This window comes from Mauremys mutica, chromosome 20 (assembly GCF_020497125.1).
Source record: "Mauremys mutica isolate MM-2020 ecotype Southern chromosome 20, ASM2049712v1, whole genome shotgun sequence".
Taxonomy (NCBI): domain Eukaryota; kingdom Metazoa; phylum Chordata; order Testudines; family Geoemydidae; genus Mauremys; species Mauremys mutica.
Window position 1 is genome coordinate 7,974,497 of NC_059091.1, and position 19,196 is coordinate 7,993,692.

The following is a 19,196-nucleotide window of genomic DNA, read 5'->3' on the forward strand; positions in this document are numbered from 1 at the left end:
AACACGGATTCTGTTCCTGTCTCTGCCACTGGCCTGGTGGGTGACCTTGGGCAAGTCACTTTCCCCTCTCTGTGCCTCAGTTTCCCTATATGTAAAATGGGAACAATGATACTGACCTCCTTTATGAACCACTTTGAGAGCTAATGATGCAAAGCGCTGTCTAAGAGGCAGGTATTATTATTATTAGAGAGTCCTTTAAAACACCATAGAGAGGAGCTGAACTCTGCTACAGTACAATGAATGTGCATAGAACGAAACTCCATTTCCAGGAGTAGAATAAAAGTCCCCAAACCATCTCAAGGCATTTGTAATATGTCCATTTCCATCTCGGTCACAGCAACGCCTCTGTTCCGAGGGAAGGGCTTTGCTATAAGACATTTCCACTTTAACTTGCTTTTATTTTCTTCTCACTCTGAACTACTAGCACACCCCAGTGACCATGAAACAGACAACCGGCTGGCTCGAGGCTCATAATATGGGAAACAAAGCAGTTAAGGGGTGGGAAGAAAGTGCTTGCCGAGGGGACTGCAACCAATCTAGACCATGAGAATGGTACCTCTATCTAACATACAGTTCCTAATGAGGACAGGAAGTGCTAACAATGTAAGCGGGAGTAAAGCTGAGATGACAATCCAGCACGCCAATTGGTGATGTTTCTTGCTCTAATCGCCCCCATAAAATGTATTTAAGCAGCCAGGCTGAGACTTTCTGATGTTTTATGTATTTATTATTGTTTCTGGCCTTACAACTCTTCTCTTAAAAGGGCCAGTCTCAGGTGAATGAAGCATATGCAGAGACAGGGAAAGGGGCTGCGGTGGGATTGTTGCATTAATTCATGCTTCCGTCGGGTGTTGTGCTGAAAGTTTCAAGTTGGACTCTAACTGTGCCGCCAAAGGAGAGCAGCTGGGTTTTCAAAGGTGCTAGGAGAGTTAGGGGCACCAATCTAAGCCCATTTAAAATTCCCAGTTGTTTGATTTGTTCACTCTGCTTCTGTGTACTACCCCTTGCTCCGCCCTGTGTCTCTCTTATCCATTTAGATAAGGGGCAGGAATAGGGTGACCAGATGCCCCGATTTTATAGGGACAGTCCCGATTTTTGGGCCTTTTTCTTATATAGGCTCCTATTACCCCCCACCTCCTGTCCCGATTTTTCACATTTGCTGTCTGGTCAACCTAGGCAGGAACTGTCTATTGCTTCATTCAGTGCCTAGCACAATGGTTAGTCCTTAGGCACTAATGCAATAAACACGACTAATAACCTTTCTAGTTTGGCTGCAAGTTATTATTTATACAAATGACTGATTTTCTTTCTTCCTCTCTGAACATATAATACACGTTGACATAGAATGATATACAATACAAAACCCCCACAACAAACCCTACGTTAAAAGAGCATCATTTTGATTGCAAAGTCAAGTGCTCCAAAGTTAGTAAATGTGAATTTTGCGGGACAAAGAAAAGGCTCTTCTGTAACCTGAGGGTTTCGCCTCTGGGAATTTCAAAGCCCTGCTGCAAACCATGGATACATCCTAGCTGAGCTTCTCCGTTATGCAACCTAAATATAGGGGTTGCTATCAGCTTCCCTTATAACGGTATAACTGAAAGGTGGAAGGATGGATACACCTCTCTCTCCCTACAGCAGTCCTATAACTCATATTTAATTAGACCCAGAGCATGATGTCTTTGTATTCGAGGTACCTATCCATGGTAAGGACAACCTGGACAACATGGAAGTGATGCTGGTGGGCGGGTGGGAGAACCCATCTAGAGGAGATGGTGGGTGTAATGTTTGCTCCTTGTAGGCAGGATGTAGTACCTTTTGCTCTTTGCGCAAGAATATGGAAAAAGCCACGTTGTTTTGGAATAAGCTTTGCTAAATATATACAAACGTGTACATATTTTACATGTGGCCTAGCTACTTGTGTGTGGTTGCCGTGATTGGTTTCTGGTGGCTACTAAAACACAGTGAGCACCTCTTGAGGGCTCACAAACTATCTAAAGGATAATAGCCTATTATTACACACTACAGATGGCTCGTCCATCTATCTATTGACCTGTACCACATCACTATGGTGTTTCTAAAGGTGCCTATCACTTTGGCATTTGTCTTTCGTTTCCTCCCCCTGCAGATTTTGGTAGATTCTTGTCATCCTGGCTTACAAAGTTATAGGCTAGATGGGGTGAACTCTCTGGCCTGTGTTATGCAGGAGAGTCAGGCTGGATGATCATAATGATCTCTTCTGCCTCCCTCCTGGACCAACAGCCTAGCAAATTTGGAGCCTTTTAATTCAGTCATTTCTGGGGGGTTGTTCATGTAAGGTGAAAGACTATTTTGTTGCACAATCCTGGAGCTCAGAAATAGCTGAGTAACTTCCCTCAAACTTCCATAATAATTTGCCTCTGGGCTGCGCTGATCCCTGGGAAATTTCTGCCCAAAGAGAAAATGTGTTTCCTCCAAGATGTGAGCATGTGGAAACAGAGGCCTGTGCTGCAAGTATCACCCAAACGAGAGCAGAGTTTGCTACCATGAAAGCTGGAGACCACACAGCAAGCTCTGCCGTCTGCTTGCTTACGTGTGGGTATGCTTAAAGCTTGGGTCAGCGTGAGCCTGAACCTTTTGGTCGTCACGTGCACCAGTACCGATGGAGCACAGAGCAGGCGCAACAGGCCACCAAAGAGCGCAGCCTGGTTGTCATTGACACTGTCTGCACTTGATGTCGTTCCGGCAGTGACTCATAGACTTAAGGTCAGAAGGGACCATTATGATCATCTAGTCTGACCTCCTGCACAATGCAGGCCACAGAATCTCACCCACCCACTCCTGTAACAAATCCTTAACTTATGTCTGAGTTAATGAAGTCCTCAAATCATGGTTTGAGGACTTCAAGGTGCAGACAATCCTCCAGCAAGTGACCCGTGCCCCATGCTGCAGAGGAAGGCAAAAAACCTCCAGAGCCTCTGGCAATCTTCCCTGGAGGAAAATTCCTTCTTGACCCCCAAATATGGCGATCAGTTAAACCCTGAGCATGTGGCCAAGACTCACCAGCCAGCACCCAGGAAAGAATTCTCTGTAGTAACTCAGATCCCACCCCATCTAACAGCCCATCAGTGCACATGGAAATGACACACACACTCACTGGAAGGCCCTTGCCCATGGCCAAAGTGGTGCAAAGTTCTGCACTGTTCTATAAAGGTTCTTAGTCTATAGGAAGACAGGACTGGAAGGGACCACCTGGGTCATCGAGTCCAGTCCCCATTACCAGAGACAACCTTGTCTTAGGACCCTACTCATAAACTTAGCAAGCTCCATCTTAAAACTAGTTAGGTTGTTTGCCCCCCATGACTCCGATGGGGAGGCTGGTCCAGCATCTCCCTCCTCTGATGATTAGAAACCTTCTCCTTTCTAGCCTAAATTTACCCCTGGCCAATTTATTCCCATTTGTTCTGGTGCCAATGCTGTCCTTTAGCTTCAAGAGGGCTTCTTGATCCCTGGCGTTTACCCCTCTGATGTCTTTATAGGTAGCAATGACATCTGCTCACACTCCTTTTTATTTGTATTTATTTATTTATGTATTTTGCTGGGATAACAAAGCCCAGCTCTTTTAGTCTCCTCTTGTAAGATCGGCTCTCCGTTCCCCTAGCAGCCCTTCGTTGCACCTGTCCCGACCTCCAGGCTGAATTCATCTTTCTTGAACATGGTTGACTAGAATTGCACACGGTATTCCAGATGAGGTCTTACTAGATGAGGCTTTGTAGAAGGGCATTAATACTTCCCTAGCTCTATTGGAAATACCTCACCAGATATACTCCAGGATAACATAGCTCAGTGGTTTGAGCACTGGCCTGCTAAACCCAGAGTTGTAAATTCAATCCTTGAGGGAGCCATTTAGGGAACTGGGGTAAAAATCTGTCTGGAAATTGGTCCTGCTTTCAGCAGGGGGTTGGACTAGATGACCTCCTGAGGTCCCTTCCAACCCTGATATTCTTTGATTGTTTCTAACATTTGCCTTTTATTTATTTTATTTTTAACACAGCCACATCCCATTGGTGGCTCACGGTCATTTTATGATCTTGCTCCTAGGCTATTTAACATTTTTAATAACGACCTGGAATAAAATAGAAAATCATCCCTGGCAAAGGTGGCAGATGACACAAAAATTGGGGGAGTGGTAAATAACGAAGAGGACAGGTCACTGAGACAGAGCGATCTGGATCGCTTGGTAAGCTGGGCACAAGCAACCAGGATGTGTTTTAATATGGCTAAATGTAAATGGCTACATCTGGAAACAAAGAATGTAAGTCACATTCGTATGCTGGGGCACTGTATTCTGGGAAGCAATGGCTCTGAAAAAGATTTGAGGGCCGTGGCAGATAATCAGCTGAACATGAGCTCCTAGCGTGATGCTGTAGCCAAAAGTGCTAATGCAATCTGTGGTGCAATCAGGGGAATCAGATAGGAGCAGGAAGGTTATTTTACCTCTATATTTGGGACTGGTACGACCGCTACTGTAATCCTGTGTCCAGTTCTGGTGTACACAATTCAAGAAAGATGTTGATAAATTGGAGAGAGTTCAGAGAAGAACCACGAGAATAATTAAAGGATTAGACAACATGCCTCACAGTGAGAGACTCAAAGGAGCTCAAACTATTTAGCTTAACAAAGAGAAGGTTAAGACGCGACTTGATTACAGTCCGTAAGTAGCTGCGTGAGGAACAAATATTTATTAATGGGCTCATCAATCTAGCAGAGGAGGGTATAGCGCCATCCAGTGGCTGGAAGTTGAAGCTAGACAAATTCCAACAGGAAATAAGGCATAAAGTTTAAACAGTGAGAGTAATTAATTAACCATTGGATCAAAATTAAGATTGGAAGTTTTTCTGAAAGATCTGCACTAGGAAGTTTTTTGGGGAAACTCTATGGCCTGTGCCACACAGGAAATCAGACAAGGTGATCACAATGGTCCCTCCTGGCCTTGGAATCTATGAATTTATGACTGATCATACCATGCTCAGCACCACAGTGTCTGATCACCTCATGGCCTTAGTGTAAGTGGAAGTCAGTTTTACAAACACTTTGCACTCGTGTAAATGGTGAGACATGGTGCAGGGCAATGCCAGATCAGGGCCTATCCCTCTGTCCACCCAGGTTTTCAGATTGGCATCCATTGCTGTTGCATCTGAGAATCTTTATCCATCCATTCATCCCCCTACTCATGCCTGTATCTCACATGTGTGATATATATAACAGAGGAGGCTATAAATAACCTATATTTTGTGTGTTTACACAAAAAGAGAGAGACTCCTACAATTTTTGTCTCCCTGTGCTAACTGTAAGCCATACCTATCCTTCCCAATCTATGCTGCCTCTTATATTGAAGTGGGAAGCTCAATTTACAGCAAAAATTGCATTTAGGGGAAATGACAGAAATCCTGAGTGATACTAAAAGTCTCCAGAAAGGCCAATTTTGTTTGGTGCAAACTCATTTACCCAGTGAGGGGGAAAAAATGAAGAGAACCTTGTCAGTTCCTCATTGCATTTTCCACCAGCCTCCTCTGACACCTCCATGCACCCACTAGACAATCAGAACATCATGTTGGACATTGCATATCTTCCTTCTTCCAATCCACTGGGGGACTGAAGACTTCTTCATGTTCCTCATTCTTCTTTCCGGCAGATCTCAAATTGGATTGTGCTATATACTTGGCGTTGTGGAGGCACCTTAATCAAAATTGAAGATGACATAAAAAACGATGGTTGAGGCACAAAATATGTATGTGTGTGCGCATGTGTATGTGTAGCGTTATGAATCACACCATGCAATGCTCTCTTTCAACTTTTGGACTGTGGCTTTTAAAGTTCTTAGTGTGAGACTTAACAGCCCCTTCTACTATTCCATGCACCATTCCATGCACAATCACTCTTTCTCTCATGCCTCACCTACGCTCCTGTAAAAATCGGCAACACCATCACATGATCCTCCTTCAAGTCCCTCTATAAAACTCACCTCCGCAGTGATGCATATAAAGACCTCACAATAAGGGTAGGCAGCTGGGGTGCTGCAACCACTATCTATTGTGCTGACCGTAATACCTTGGGATCCCCCTCAGTCTCATGTATCCACATGTTATTCCCCATCTTACCCTGGGCTTGTCTACAAAGGGGAAACTGCCCAGAATGGCTGTTTTGGAATAGCTGCCCATGTAAACCCTCTCTTCTGGAATGAAAGTGACTTTTATTCTGAAATAGAGAGTCCACCAGGAGAGGTATCCTGGAATAGATTATTCCATGGTATCCTACTCCGGTCAATTTCCCCCCAAAAAACAAGCTGTTAGGCCCCAATCCTGCAAACACTTCGGCCATGTCTACACCAGGAGGCCTTTCCTAGGCTAGGAATACCAGCATACGATATAGGCAAAGTGCTCCTAGTGGGGACGCAGCTATAACCAACAAGGCTGTGTTTTGTACACCATGAGTGTAACAAGCTCTACCAGAAAAGGCACAGCTTCATTAGGGGGTTCTGTTGGCACCATTATTGCCCTGGGGCCACTCCTCTTCATGCTCCTGACTGACAGAGCTATGTCAGCAGAAGTCTGTAGTGTAGATCCGGCCTGCACTGCCATGAGTAACCCCATTAAAACTACAGTACTCATGGTAGTAAGTTAAATACATGTGAAAGACCTGGTGTATGCTACAGAAGTTGTACCAGGATAACAGCATAGGAGAGGGGTGTGATTTTTTATGGGTATAGTTATACAGATATAAGCCCTTGTGTAGATGCAGTTGGAATCATAGAATATCAGGGTTGGAAGGGACCTCAGGATGTATCTAGTCCAACCCCCTGCTCAAAGCAGGACCAACACCCACTAAATCATCCCAGCCAGGGCTTTGTCAAGCCGGGCCTTAAAAACCTCTAAGGATGGAGATTCCACCACCTCCCTAGGTAACCCATTTATCTCAGTATAAAGCTACCATGATAGCTTATTTTGCCTCCCAAAACAGAATATAGCTTGTTCTGTCCACATTAGGAGGGGACGTGGTCTCTTTAACTCTACAAGCAGCCAAACTTGTACCTTATATCTGCAAACACTTAGGCTTGGGTTATGTCTACACTATGAGCGTTGTGGCACTGTAGTGCCGTAGCGTAGATGCTTCCTACTGTGACGGAATAGGTTTTTCCATCAATGCGGGGAATCCACCTCCCCGAGTGGTGGTAGCTCGCTCAGTGGAAGAATTCTTCCATTGACTTAGCAGCACTTATGTCAGAGGTTAGGTCAGTTTACCAACAGCGCTCAGGGGTGTGAATGTTTTTACACCTCTGAGCGATGTAGCTAGGATCGTCTAAATTTTAAGTGTGAACCACGGCTTAGTCTACACTTCAAACGTATACTGGTGTCATGTATATTGGTCAGAGGTGTGAAAAAAAAACCCAGACTCTCGGTGACATAGATATGCCAACAAACCATCAGTATTGGGCTTCTGTTGATATAGCTAATGTCATTCAGGGCGGCAGTGTGGGAAGAAAACCCTTTTTCTGTTGGTGTACATGGAGGGCTATGCTGGCAGAAGCTCTGTAGTGTAGATAGCCTTGCCCTCATGCTTAACTTCACTGCCATAGATAGTCCCCTTTGAAAGAACCAACCACAGTTAAGCATATGTTTGTAGGTTTGGGATTTTAGATTGCAAACTCTTCGGGGGAGGAGCCATCTTTTTTGTCAACTGTTTGTACAGCACCTAGCACAATGGGAGTCCTGATTTTTACAATGACTTATTAATGAAAACAGGAAATCTCATTAGAATCAGAAATGGAGGGGAAAACACCCACCACACATTTTTACTTTAAAAACAAAGCAGAATCCTACACATCATGCATCATGCACTCCCCCCCAACCCTCCTCTGCAGGGCCTTGACAAGTAACTGTTTTGCCTTGTAAATATTATCTTATATTGTGAATCATCAATAGTCTATGTTAATCCATTGTGGTTTCTTCCCTTCCCCCTCAATCACCACCCAACCCCATATAAAATATTGAGCTTAATATTAAAAAGCATTGCTACATGCGCTCTGTGTTCACAAGGGAAAGGCCCGTTTCCTCTACAGTTTCAGGAGAGATGGCGATTTTAAGCTTCTATTAATTTGGCAGCAAGTTTATATTTCATTGCAAAACTGCCCTTGTTTCTCTGGAAGCCAAGGACAACAGCGAACACCCCCAGCTTCTTAACGGCTGCCATCTTTAATATGTAACTGGCCAGGGATTAAGGTTGCAAAGGAAGGTCCCATTGAAAGTATTGGATAAAGATATTTCTTTCTTTCACAATACACCCCCCACTCCCTGCCATCCCATGTCTTTAGTTAGAGACAAACACAAACCTGGAATGTGGCTGCTCTTGGGATTATTAGAAATGTAAATATCTGGAATTCTCTGAAGAGTTTATGTCGATTGTGGACACTGGAAACTTGCTATTTCACTTTTCCTACACACACGCGCGCACACACACGCAATGAACATACACTGTTTATTTGCATTCGAGAAGGGCGGAGGCTGGAATTCAGGTTTCACTGAGCTTGCTAAACTCATAGTGGCCCGAAAATTTGATCATGATGAGCCACTGCGCAGGTAGATGGCAGATGTGGCTTGGCTCCCAATATAAAGTCCGCTCCTTGAAGAAATGAATGCTGCTACCTATTTGGATTGGCTGTGTCCAAAAAAAACATGGAGACCACATGTGAAATAGAGCAGGTGCATTGGCATGGAGTAGGCCTGGCTGAGTAACTTCTCTGATTCAATTAATACAGCCCTGGAGTGCTTCAGACAGAAGCCCATATAGACTCTTGTTTTATTCACATATACAAAGCCTCTTTCCCCACCTCCCCCTTCCCTTCCTAGGTGCCATCTGCATCCAGATTTCAGTTGACAAACAAGAGGAGAGTGCTGCTGAATGAATTAAAGGGACAGGACCTTGTAAATATTAATCAAAATGCTTTTTTTCTCTGTTTGGCTCTGCAGGAAGTAAGCAGATGGGGAATGGGACGGCCCTTTTACCCAGCTGAAGAGTGGGGATAACGTCCGCCTAATGAATTCCACCAGCAGAACATTTTTACATAAAATCAATAGCTGGGTACGAGGTTTAAATATTTATTAGTCCTTCAAGTGGTCAAAAAATGTCTAAAAGTGGGGGAAATGCACCCAAGTCTTTGCTAGTTTTGTGCAAATGTCCCAGATCTTGTGTACTGAAAGGGGGGTGGCTTAAAGATGGGACAAGGGCCCTCGGAGATTGGGAAAGAAGAATGAATGGAAGGATTGCATTCCATAATTAACAGTTGGAAATAAATTGGCTCACTTAAATTCTACTCAAGTTTCTAGTCATTCAGGTGTTTCACTAATTCACTGATGTCTTGTGTGGTTCTTTCCAACAGATAGTTTTGTAATAAATCATTACACACAGATTTTCCCATTGGGGGAAAAAGTGCATTTCATTTTGCACCCTGCCTTTGGTAAAAAAAAACAACAACCACCCCAAACCCTTGTTTAGAGAATGATTTCTTCAGAGAATTGTCTTCTCCATAACTAATAAGAAAGGCAGAACATGAGTACATTTTCAGCAAAAGTCTTATCTGTTAATTTAATATTAACAAAGTGAAATGAATTATTTTAATGCCAATTAACTTGTAGCTGTCCCTTATTAATAGTAATTTAGATTAATATTTCTTGGAAGCAGGAACATTGGGCTCAGTGTTACGTGCTTGGAATATCAACTGGAGAAGAAAACGCCACTTTGAGTCATGAGTTGAGCTCTTTCCTTTTTTTCCTCTTCATCTGGGCCCTTGTTTTTTCAGTCAAAACTCAAAAAGTACATCTTTTTAACGAGTGACTGTCTCTACAGGTTGCTAGCATAAAAAGACAAGAGGATCATATTAAAAAGGCTTAAAAACTATCCCATAAAAATTAGATTTCATGATTTCTCCAAAGCCTCCAGTTTCAGGGTCATTATATTGATATATAGATAGATAACCACCTTTAGAAGACTGCTAACAATCAAGAAGTGTAACATATTCTCTACATTCCTAGCATCTTCTTATTTCAATTAAAATAGGCCAATAGATCAAAATACAATTAAATTAAAACTATTCTACAGGATCCACCTTCCTATAAGGTCTGGCTGATGAAACTAGAGTATAATTAATAATAAATTTTCTTACCCACTTATTCTTCCAAAGGAGACTTAGCTTGGGAGAGAAGAAAGAAAACCCAGACATCTGAAATTAAATGTTATTGCTGCAGAAGGTGAAGAGGGGGGGATTAACCAAGGCAGTTGACCATGGCTTTAAGAGAAAGAAAGAAAGAAATTTTAGATTGAAAAGTTGCCTTATAGGTATCAGTAAAGCCATTTTGGGATTTCTATTAACTAGTGTCCACCTGATCTATATAGAAAGTTTGTTGCGTTTCATTACAAAACTCTCTCTCTCTCTCTCTCTCTCTCTCTCACACACACACACACACAAAAGCATGTTCATCCATTTTCATTGCAAAAGTAATTTCAAACTTCATCGGCTAAATGAAGATGAAACGGTGTATTATGGTTGGATCCAGGAGAAGGGGGGAGGGAAGAAGGGGAGGGAGGGATGCTCTATTTAAAAAAAAAACCACAACAACCCCACAGCAGGAAGATGCATGCAAGCGAACTTGGGAGTGTGAGAATAAAAAGGGATTTACCTTGAGCATCCCAGCAGATATTCCAGGAGGGTCTGGTGGGGTGGGCTGGGGTTGGGGGTTGGGATGAAGTCATGTCCATTTCTCGCAGCCCAGAGAGAGATCTGCTGGAGAAACTGTTTCCTATCATCCCTCTTGTGTGTTTGCCCAGAGAGAGACTGAAAGTTACAAATTGCTGCCATTAACTCATCAAACAGTCCCTCTCCCAGTGAACCTTGGCCATTGGCCAAGAGCCGGCCACGTGATCCCTCCTGCCAATGTATCGAATTTCAGCTGGCTTTTCCTCGGGCTCCTGGCCGGGGAAGTGCCCCATTTGACATGGTGCAAGGCGGCCCAGGGCGCGGGGCAAGGGGGCTAGCGCGGGCGGGGGCCGGGAGCATGAACTCTCCGCCAGAGCTGGGCTGGGGGGGAGAGAGCCGGGCTGGCTACGCAGGGACCTGCCCCGGGGAGCAGAGACTCCAGCGTTTGCAGCAGGGGCCGCGCAACCTCCGCGGTGCCGGGGAAGATCGCGGCGTGCCGGGAAGGGAGCTCCCAATTGCAGGGCCCCACCCGCCGCATATCCCCTCCCCGCCCGGCCAGGCCCATCCCTTCCCCGCTCCCTCTCGTTATCCCGCTGCTGGTCCCAGGCACCTTTACGCCCCCAGCCAGCCTCCAGGCGCCGCGTTCTCCCCAGGTTATAACTCATCCTGCTGCAGTCCCTACCCCCCCGGCTCTCCTGACCCCGACTTTCCTGGGGGGGGCCTGCCCCCCTCCTCCTCCGCCTACCCAGCTTGCCTTATTGGACCCCGCTCCGGGGGTCGGGGAGTGGATCGGTACCACGCCTGTAGCCAGGACCCCCCCAGCTGTAACTCTCTGGTGGTGCCAGAAGATAGAGGGGACCTCTCTCAGGATGTTTACGGTGACACGAAAACTTTTGAGTGGATGAGAGTCAAAAGGAACCTTCCCAGAACAGGTGAGTCTGAGATAGAGCCCAATGTATTGAACTGGGGGTGGCAGATCGCTTGGAGAGACCAAGTAATGTCACTAGGTAATAAAAGTGCAAGATATTCAGGTGTCTCCACCACCGCCACCTGTCTCTAAGCAGGTCTATTTGCCTTAAATTTTCTCTCCGTCATGATGTTTGTTATGATTACCTCCAAACTACAGTTGTTCTCCCGATCTGATCGTGACTTTCAGAACTTTTTTTTTTCAATTAAAATCGTCTTGTGTCTAAGATTACTGCTTTCTTTTTTAAAACAATCATTCAAGGGGAAACAAACTTTTATTTTTTAGAAAACACGAGTTAAGAGGAAGCTGACAAGTTTGTCTACCATTGGCCAGAATGGTCCCAAAATCAGTGTTTGATCTCATAGATAGATAGCTATAATCGTAAACATATATCAGATATGTATTTGATCTGTAATATATATACATATATAGTTTGAAATACATTTGACCATGGGGATTCGGAATGTGTGTTTTTGAATTGGGTTCTCGTTTCCTTGAAAAATGAACCGTTTTTCAATATTTTAAGATGAAATTAACAGGAATCTGCCTTTTGTCACGTTTTAATTTAGGCGCGACAATAACACCTGTAAAAGTAATTTAGCCCCAGATAAAAGAGATGAGACCGCCTCCTACTTTTGTATAATTTTAGCAGGTTGGTAATTAGCAAGTCTGATTTTTAGTTCTATGCGCTGGGAATTTAGCTTCAAAATTATTCTACAAAAAAAATCTGATCTTGATAACGCTCAGTGCATTGCAAAATTCAAAGGGTAGCAGTTATATTCGTTCAGATTACTCCCCAGAGGAAAGTACATGTATTATCTTTTTCAAACTGAGAGGCGGAAAAACTTTCTCCAAATATTAAGCCTTGTAATGAAACCATTTTCGGAACTCATCGATAAAATCAGGGTCTTAATAGATAATTAAAAGTTTCTTTTTTACTTCCAACTATATCTGGCTCCTTTCATCATAAATATCTTCCTAGAGATTTATCGCTGACATGTTGCTAAATATTGTATAACTTGAGGGATCTTTTTTTTTTTTAATTACAACTTTCTTTAAAATTACCATAGTAGAACCATCTATGCAAACAAATTCGCATTTGCTTCAACCTTTTTCCTGGAAAGTTTATTCCAAGCTTTTGCAAATTTCTGGGTGACTTTTTTTGTTGTTGTTTAAGCTAAATGTTGTTACACAGTATCTCTAACTGGCTGTGAAATGATGTATTTTCTCAAGTGGGAGGGGTGGGAAATGCACATTTCATCCCGGGTTTAACCTTGAAAAAGGCGATCGTTTGGGGTTTCGAAAGGAATTGATATTTTCAAAGGCAATCCAGAGGAACAACCCGAGATTTTAATGTTTTGGTTTTTTTTTAAATAATCAAACCGAGTTCACTGCCTCCAAGGGATTTCCTCCGCCGTTTGAGTTTAAAGTTCTTTTGACGGCAATAGACAGTGTGATTTTCCAGTTTCTTGGAGTCTGAGTGAAGGGGAACAGATTTTCCGCTTTGCAAACAGTGCACCAATTGATGTTTGCTTCTCTCCTGTAACTTTTCTGGTGTGGGTTTGAAGGCGGGTTTCGTGCAGTTCCCTCTGCTGATGATCTGGGTCTATAAACGGCTTCCATCTTCTTCCGAGCACAGGGGAAAAGTTCTTCAAATAACCAAGAAAGCGGCCGCGTGGGGTTAATATTTTTTTTTAAGGACCAGCTAAAAGCTTTCTCTTTGTTTCGTGCCTTGTCTCATTGTTTCACCTTCAAGAGGAGAAGGAGAGGAGTCGGTTAACTGTCATTCACCGAGAGCAAAAATATAACAAGCTGGGGAAAGTTCTTTTTATTTTGCGGATACTGGCCAGATAGATAGATAGATAGATAGATATCAAAGAACAAGGATGCATTTGAACATTTGCAAAACGAAGGAAAAAAGCAAATAAGAGGCAAATGGTTTCAGATGTTTTTAGTGGGTTTCACATACACTGAAAATATTTTTTTTAATGTATGCCCATTTTTTGAGCTAGATACAAAGGCGGCGGGGGGGGGGCTATTCTTTATGCTAAAGTGTGTGTGTGAGAGAGAAGGTGAAAATTAGAAAGACAGAAGGAGACACAAAGGAATGGAAGATTAGAGAGAGGGAGAGAGATTTGTTCTTTGATTCGAAAGTTAAGATGATGCTGACATGTAAACGCCAAAATTTAGACGTCAGACTCAACTCTGCAAAAACAGCTGATCTGCTAAATCTCTGACTCCGCGCTGCGAAAAACAGATGCAGATGATCTCCCAAAGTGCATCGCTTTAATAGCAGGGTTAAGAAAGCAAGCAAGCAAGCTGTAAATGGAGATGCGAACTTCGGCTGCGGCCTGGAGCACGAGACTGTATCCCCTCAGGGAGGGGGGGACCCCAGTGGGGCTCTAACAAGGCCGTTGGCCGCTCCAAGGGAAGAGTTGAAAGTGAAACTTCCTGGGGGTAAGTTATGGCACCAGGGAAGCGAATGGCTTGTAGGGACCGAAGCAGAGAGGGAATCTGCTGCACTCCCCCCCTTTCCCCCCCGTGAAACCTTCCTGATAGGCATTAGTGTCATTGCAAAGTGAAAAGAGCTGTTAAGGGTTATTCCGTCCCCCCGACACACACACGTGTTTCCCTCACTCTGAATGTTTCCGGGGAGAGAGAAACAGACAGACCCGGCCCCTTTCTACCCATCTCTGGCAAGGTTCCCATTATAACCACCTTTCCTTTCCACTTAACCCTTGGGCTCCCGCATCCTGCGCGTGTTCCGCCGCCGCCGGGACCATTGGGTCAGCCGGATGATCGCAACCTGAAAACCCCGTGTGTGAAAACCCCAGAACAGGGCATCGTACCGCAAGATGGGGGCGTAAAGTGCGCAGCTCGGACTCTTTATTCTCCGCGCCTTCCAAAATCCCAGGGCCGCCTGGTGCCTTTCTGGGAACTACAGAGCGCAAAGGACTGAAGCCCGCGAGAGTTTAATCTGTTTGCTACTTGTGTTTTAGATAATGAATCTATACAGAATGAATTGATATAGACACCTACACACGCACAATATTTTATAACACACACATCTATGTACACATATATGCATAATTCATATATATTCCAAAATATACGCGTATTACAATACATGTGCATTCTGCAAAATAATCCTGTATACATACATATCACTATTTTTCACTATCTATATTGCAAGAGGCATGTACATATATACCTATTGCTAAATACGCTCATACTGCAATAGATGTAGTGGAAAAAAGAGGCGCCTGTATCTGATTATTTTGCAGAATAAATGCAATTGGAGTATATTTTGCAACAGGGATCTATGCATATGATAAAGAAAGATAATGGAAAGTATGTGTGTGGGTGTTGGGGGATATTACTCATGAAAAAGGTGTGTTTTATTGGGGGGGTTAAGAAAGAAAGTTGGCTGGAAAGGGAGCCTCCTAGTTACTAACCTCATGTGTTTTAATAACCATCTCCCCCTCCCCCCCCCCTTTGTCTCCAGTGAAATCAGGGGACTGTGGCTTTGCTAGGGAGACAAACGCAGTCTCCCCCAGGACAAACTTCAGCACCAAGCAGCTGACCGAACTGGAGAAAGAATTCCACTTCAACAAGTACCTGACCCGGGCCAGGCGGGTTGAGATCGCCTGTGCCTTGCAGCTCAACGAAACCCAGGTGAAGATCTGGTTCCAGAACCGCAGGATGAAGCAGAAGAAGAGGGAGAGGGCGAGTTTCCCCGAGGGATCAGCTGGCTGCAATGGACCGGAGTCCTCCTCTGACAAATCAGACATCACCTCCCCAGCTACCTCTCCTAGCAGAAGCAACGAGGCTACCACGCCTCCAATCTGACCGAGGTTCTCGCTTTGTTAGTACGTCTGTTCTGATCTTGGGCAGAGAAACAGAAGAGAGACTTTCCCATCAGAAAAGATCCACTCAGCCCCCCGCATTCATCTTGCTGGGGAAGAGAGAAGGGTGCAGTGATCCTGGCAAACTTCGCAATGGACTTGGGGATGAAAGCACACACCAGAAACACGAGCAGAGACTTCCAGTCTCACCCCCATTACCACCACCCAGAGCACAGGTGTCAGCATCGTGCTGTTAAATCGGTGTCCTTCCAACAGATGCAGGTGTATATTAATGAATGCCGTGCTTAAAAAAAAAAGCCACTTTGCCCTCAAAATTCGTAGCGCAGAGGTGAATAGGTCAATTTTTTTCCCCCAGAACATGAACTTTTTACAAAAAATGCAGCCGACAAAAGGTTTTCACACACTCTCGATTCTTTGTGAGTAGTTGTGACTTTTTTTCCCCTAAAAGCTTCAATTAAATTTTTATTCACAATATATGTCTACTTTTTCCACAAAAAGTATCTACAACATCTTTAGTCACAAAAAGATTACGTTCATTTTTGCCACAAAAAGGCTCATTTTTCATGGAAGGGTTCAATGACCTTTTTTTGCTAGAAGTGTTGACAAATTTTATGTTGACACATTATTCCCCTCCAAAAAAGTTTTGACATGTGTTTTATTCACAATGAGTTTTGATGAAAATTTTTTCCACAAAAATTCTTGACAAAGTTGTTTTCGATGAATTATTTTCACGAAAAGTTTCACCCCCTTTTTTTTTTCACCAAATGGTTCGATGACGTGTTTTCCACAAAAAGTTCTGACAACAATGGGGGGGATGATTTTTATATTTTAGCTCTAATTCCAAATGTTCCTATTTCACTGAGCCCTTTTAGAAGGAACTAGAGCCATTATCTCCTGGGAGTAATTATTTTAGAGATATGTAATACAGTTACATACCATTTTGGTGAAACTTCTAGGGAGAATAATGCTCTTCAGAAGTATTTTTAAGACCAGGACATTTTTCCTGAACTCAGCATTCTGGCCACAGACAGCCATTCTGGCCAAGGCTGGTTATCACATTTTCTTGACTGCCATCTCTACTGTTGTGTCCACATATCTAAATGATACCCTAGTGGGTGAGTTAACCTTCCCTCTGGTGTGATACTAAAGGGGCAGCAAAAGCCTGATCTCAAGCCCACTGAAGTCAGCGGAAAGAATCTCGGGGTCTTTAATGGACTTCGGATCTAATCCATCTGAAACAAGTTATATGCAGTATAATCAGTGGGCTGACACAGATATTTGATCAAGCAAATATGATGTTTCCCCCATCTTTTAAATGTGCTTTCCTAGGCCAAATGCACCTTCAGCACAAATGGATAGGAGAGGAAATGTGAGTTCAAAACCAGGCTTAGAAATACAAGAGACATGGTAATTGTGCTATAAATAACCCCCCCAGTCAGTAAAAGCTTAGAAGTGTATTATTTATTTTCACATTTCTGAGGCTCTTCATTAACATTTAAATCTCCTAACAGCTGGGAAGAAACGCACTCTTCATATTAAAAGTGGATTTAATTTATAGCAAGGAGTAGTTGAGTGAAAGCAACAAAGCAAATATGAAAATCAGGGGGGGGTGTCACAGAACTTTGACAGGACAGTGGTGATGGGATGGAGAGACGGGAATGGTTGCCTTTTAAAACCTTAATAAAGGACTAAATGGAGGCCGACATTTTATCAAGAACAATCAATAATAAGTGTTATAATAACCTTAGGTAACGTTAGAGCCACTTATGCTGAGACAAAGTTTGCACACAGTGCCTCGCTTTGGAGAAATAATTGGTTAGTTTTCATCACCGTGTTTTTTTATTAATTATTATTACTATTAATGTTTTACTATCAAAATATATTTGAGAAATGCCTTTTGTGCATGGAGAATACTGGTTTATTTTCACTCAGATCATATATTACAAGAGGCTAACCCAATGAAAGGACTTAGGTGGCTTAAAAGGACATTTGATTAAAAAATATACACGGCATTCTTCAACAGCCACTGGATTTATACCAAATGTTCTGCTAACCAAACTTTCCCTCAGTCTTCCTTGCCACTCATCACTGAAAGGATTAATGGGGTGGTGGTGGGGTTTCAACACCTCTAAATAATATACCCGTCTGTGGAATTTCAGGCAGGACAATCCCCAGAAACTGTTGCCTTTTTAATCTTGAAATTTGCAGTTCACTCCATTTTGCTGGCAAAAAAAGAAAACACACATGAAACAATAGCTAGGAAACCAAATATGCTAATTTGCCACCAACGCTATTATTTTGTCTTTCCCTGTTGCAAAATTCTAATCACACTTTGGAAATGAGCTGTGAGTTGTTCACTAAAGTACTCATGTTGAATTAGGGTTGCTGCTGTGTTTTTTAAATGATTTTTCCTCGCACTGCCATGTAACTAAATTTTTATCTTCTTGCCTGTTTAAAAATTCTCCTAATTTGTTATTTTAAATTACTTCCTGTGGACAGAAAAAGGAAATTCAGACATTTTGGCGAAAACCGCAAAATGTCTAGAATCAACACAGGAAAGAAAGAAAACTTTTAATTTAAAATGTTTGGAGATTGCAAGGTGTCGTTATGACCGCAATCTAAAACTGGCACGTTGTCCTTTAAACCAAAGATGTATAGTGAATCCAGCTAAATTCATGGAACATGAGACTTCTTTTGACACTGGAGAATATTTAAAAGGCATGTGAAAATGAAGGGAGCTATTGCAAAATGTCTACCTCTTATTTGCCGGGACTATCAGAATGTATGCAGTGTTGTTGTAGCAGTGTCGGGCCCAGGTATTAGAGAGACAAGGTGGGTGAAGTAATTTTTTTTTTTTGGAGCAACTGCTGTTGGTGAGAGAGACACGCTTTTGAGCGACAGAGCTCTTCCTCTGCTTGTCTCTCTCGCCAGCAGAAGTTGGTCCAGTAAAAGATATTCCCTGACCCACCTTGTCCCTCAGGACTGTCGGAAGGAAGATATGGATTTATTTATTGATTTATTTATTTTCTTTCAATATGAAGTGGAATGTGTGTCGTGGTGGGGAAATGGACATGTGAAAGGATAACATTAAAATGGTCTTGGTTTGATTCTATTTGTGTTACCTTATTGCTGTTCTTTTTTTTATTTACTATCTATGTTAAGACGGCACCTCGGCTCCCGTGAGTTGGAATCTCTACGTTACGGTGTGACCGGGTGCATTACACACATATTGTAATAGACAGTTCCTGCCCCAAAGTCCTTGCAATATTGCATTGTGAATCTAACTTTCTCCCCTGCCTTGAAAATGGATTGCTCTGGAGCAAATTTGCTCCAAAGAAGCAAAACTCGTACAGCATTTTGGAAAACAAGTGGGGATCTGCAAAGATATCGTTCACATTTCAATAAAAAAATGGATGAAATTTCAAAATTAAAAATATATACACCAATCAGCTTGAAATAAAACCCCTGACCTCTTTTTGCTGTAAGTAAATAGATTGCAAGTGTGAGATATTTCATACCTGCTGTAGGGATAAATCCCTTGAGGCACGGACTGCGGCTTCCAAACTTCCAAATATGCACCACCTTCTTAAAATTGTTATGTGAATTGCTGGTACATCAAGCTTAGGACAGGAGA

At 43.0% G+C, this 19,196-nt stretch overlaps 1 protein-coding gene and 1 long non-coding RNA gene across 3 annotated transcripts in view; one reads left to right on the forward strand and one right to left on the reverse strand.

Annotated features, from left to right (window-relative positions):
• Positions 1-11,236, reverse strand: part of LOC123353682 — a 29,339-nt gene extending 18,103 nt beyond the window's left edge. The window contains exon 1 of the long non-coding RNA XR_006574558.1: positions 10,713-11,236. This is a non-coding gene — a long non-coding RNA (uncharacterized LOC123353682). The remainder of the gene's footprint in view (positions 1-10,712) is intronic.
• The window catches only part of LOC123353676 (homeobox protein Hox-B1-like), a 134,062-nt gene extending 115,380 nt beyond the window's left edge, over positions 1-18,682 (forward strand). The window contains exons 3-4 of one of the 2 annotated variants that reach the window (XR_006574556.1): positions 9,006-9,117; positions 15,202-15,317. Coding sequence is in view for 1 of the 2 variants with exons in the window: in XM_044994997.1 (XP_044850932.1) it covers positions 11,028-11,661; positions 15,202-15,545 (978 nt within the window). In the remaining variant the exon portion in view is untranslated. Of the gene's footprint in view, positions 1-9,005; positions 9,118-10,786; positions 11,662-15,201 lie in introns of those variants that run through there. The other variant, XM_044994997.1, reaches the window with a different exon arrangement.
• The last annotated feature ends 514 nt before the right edge of the window (positions 18,683-19,196 follow it).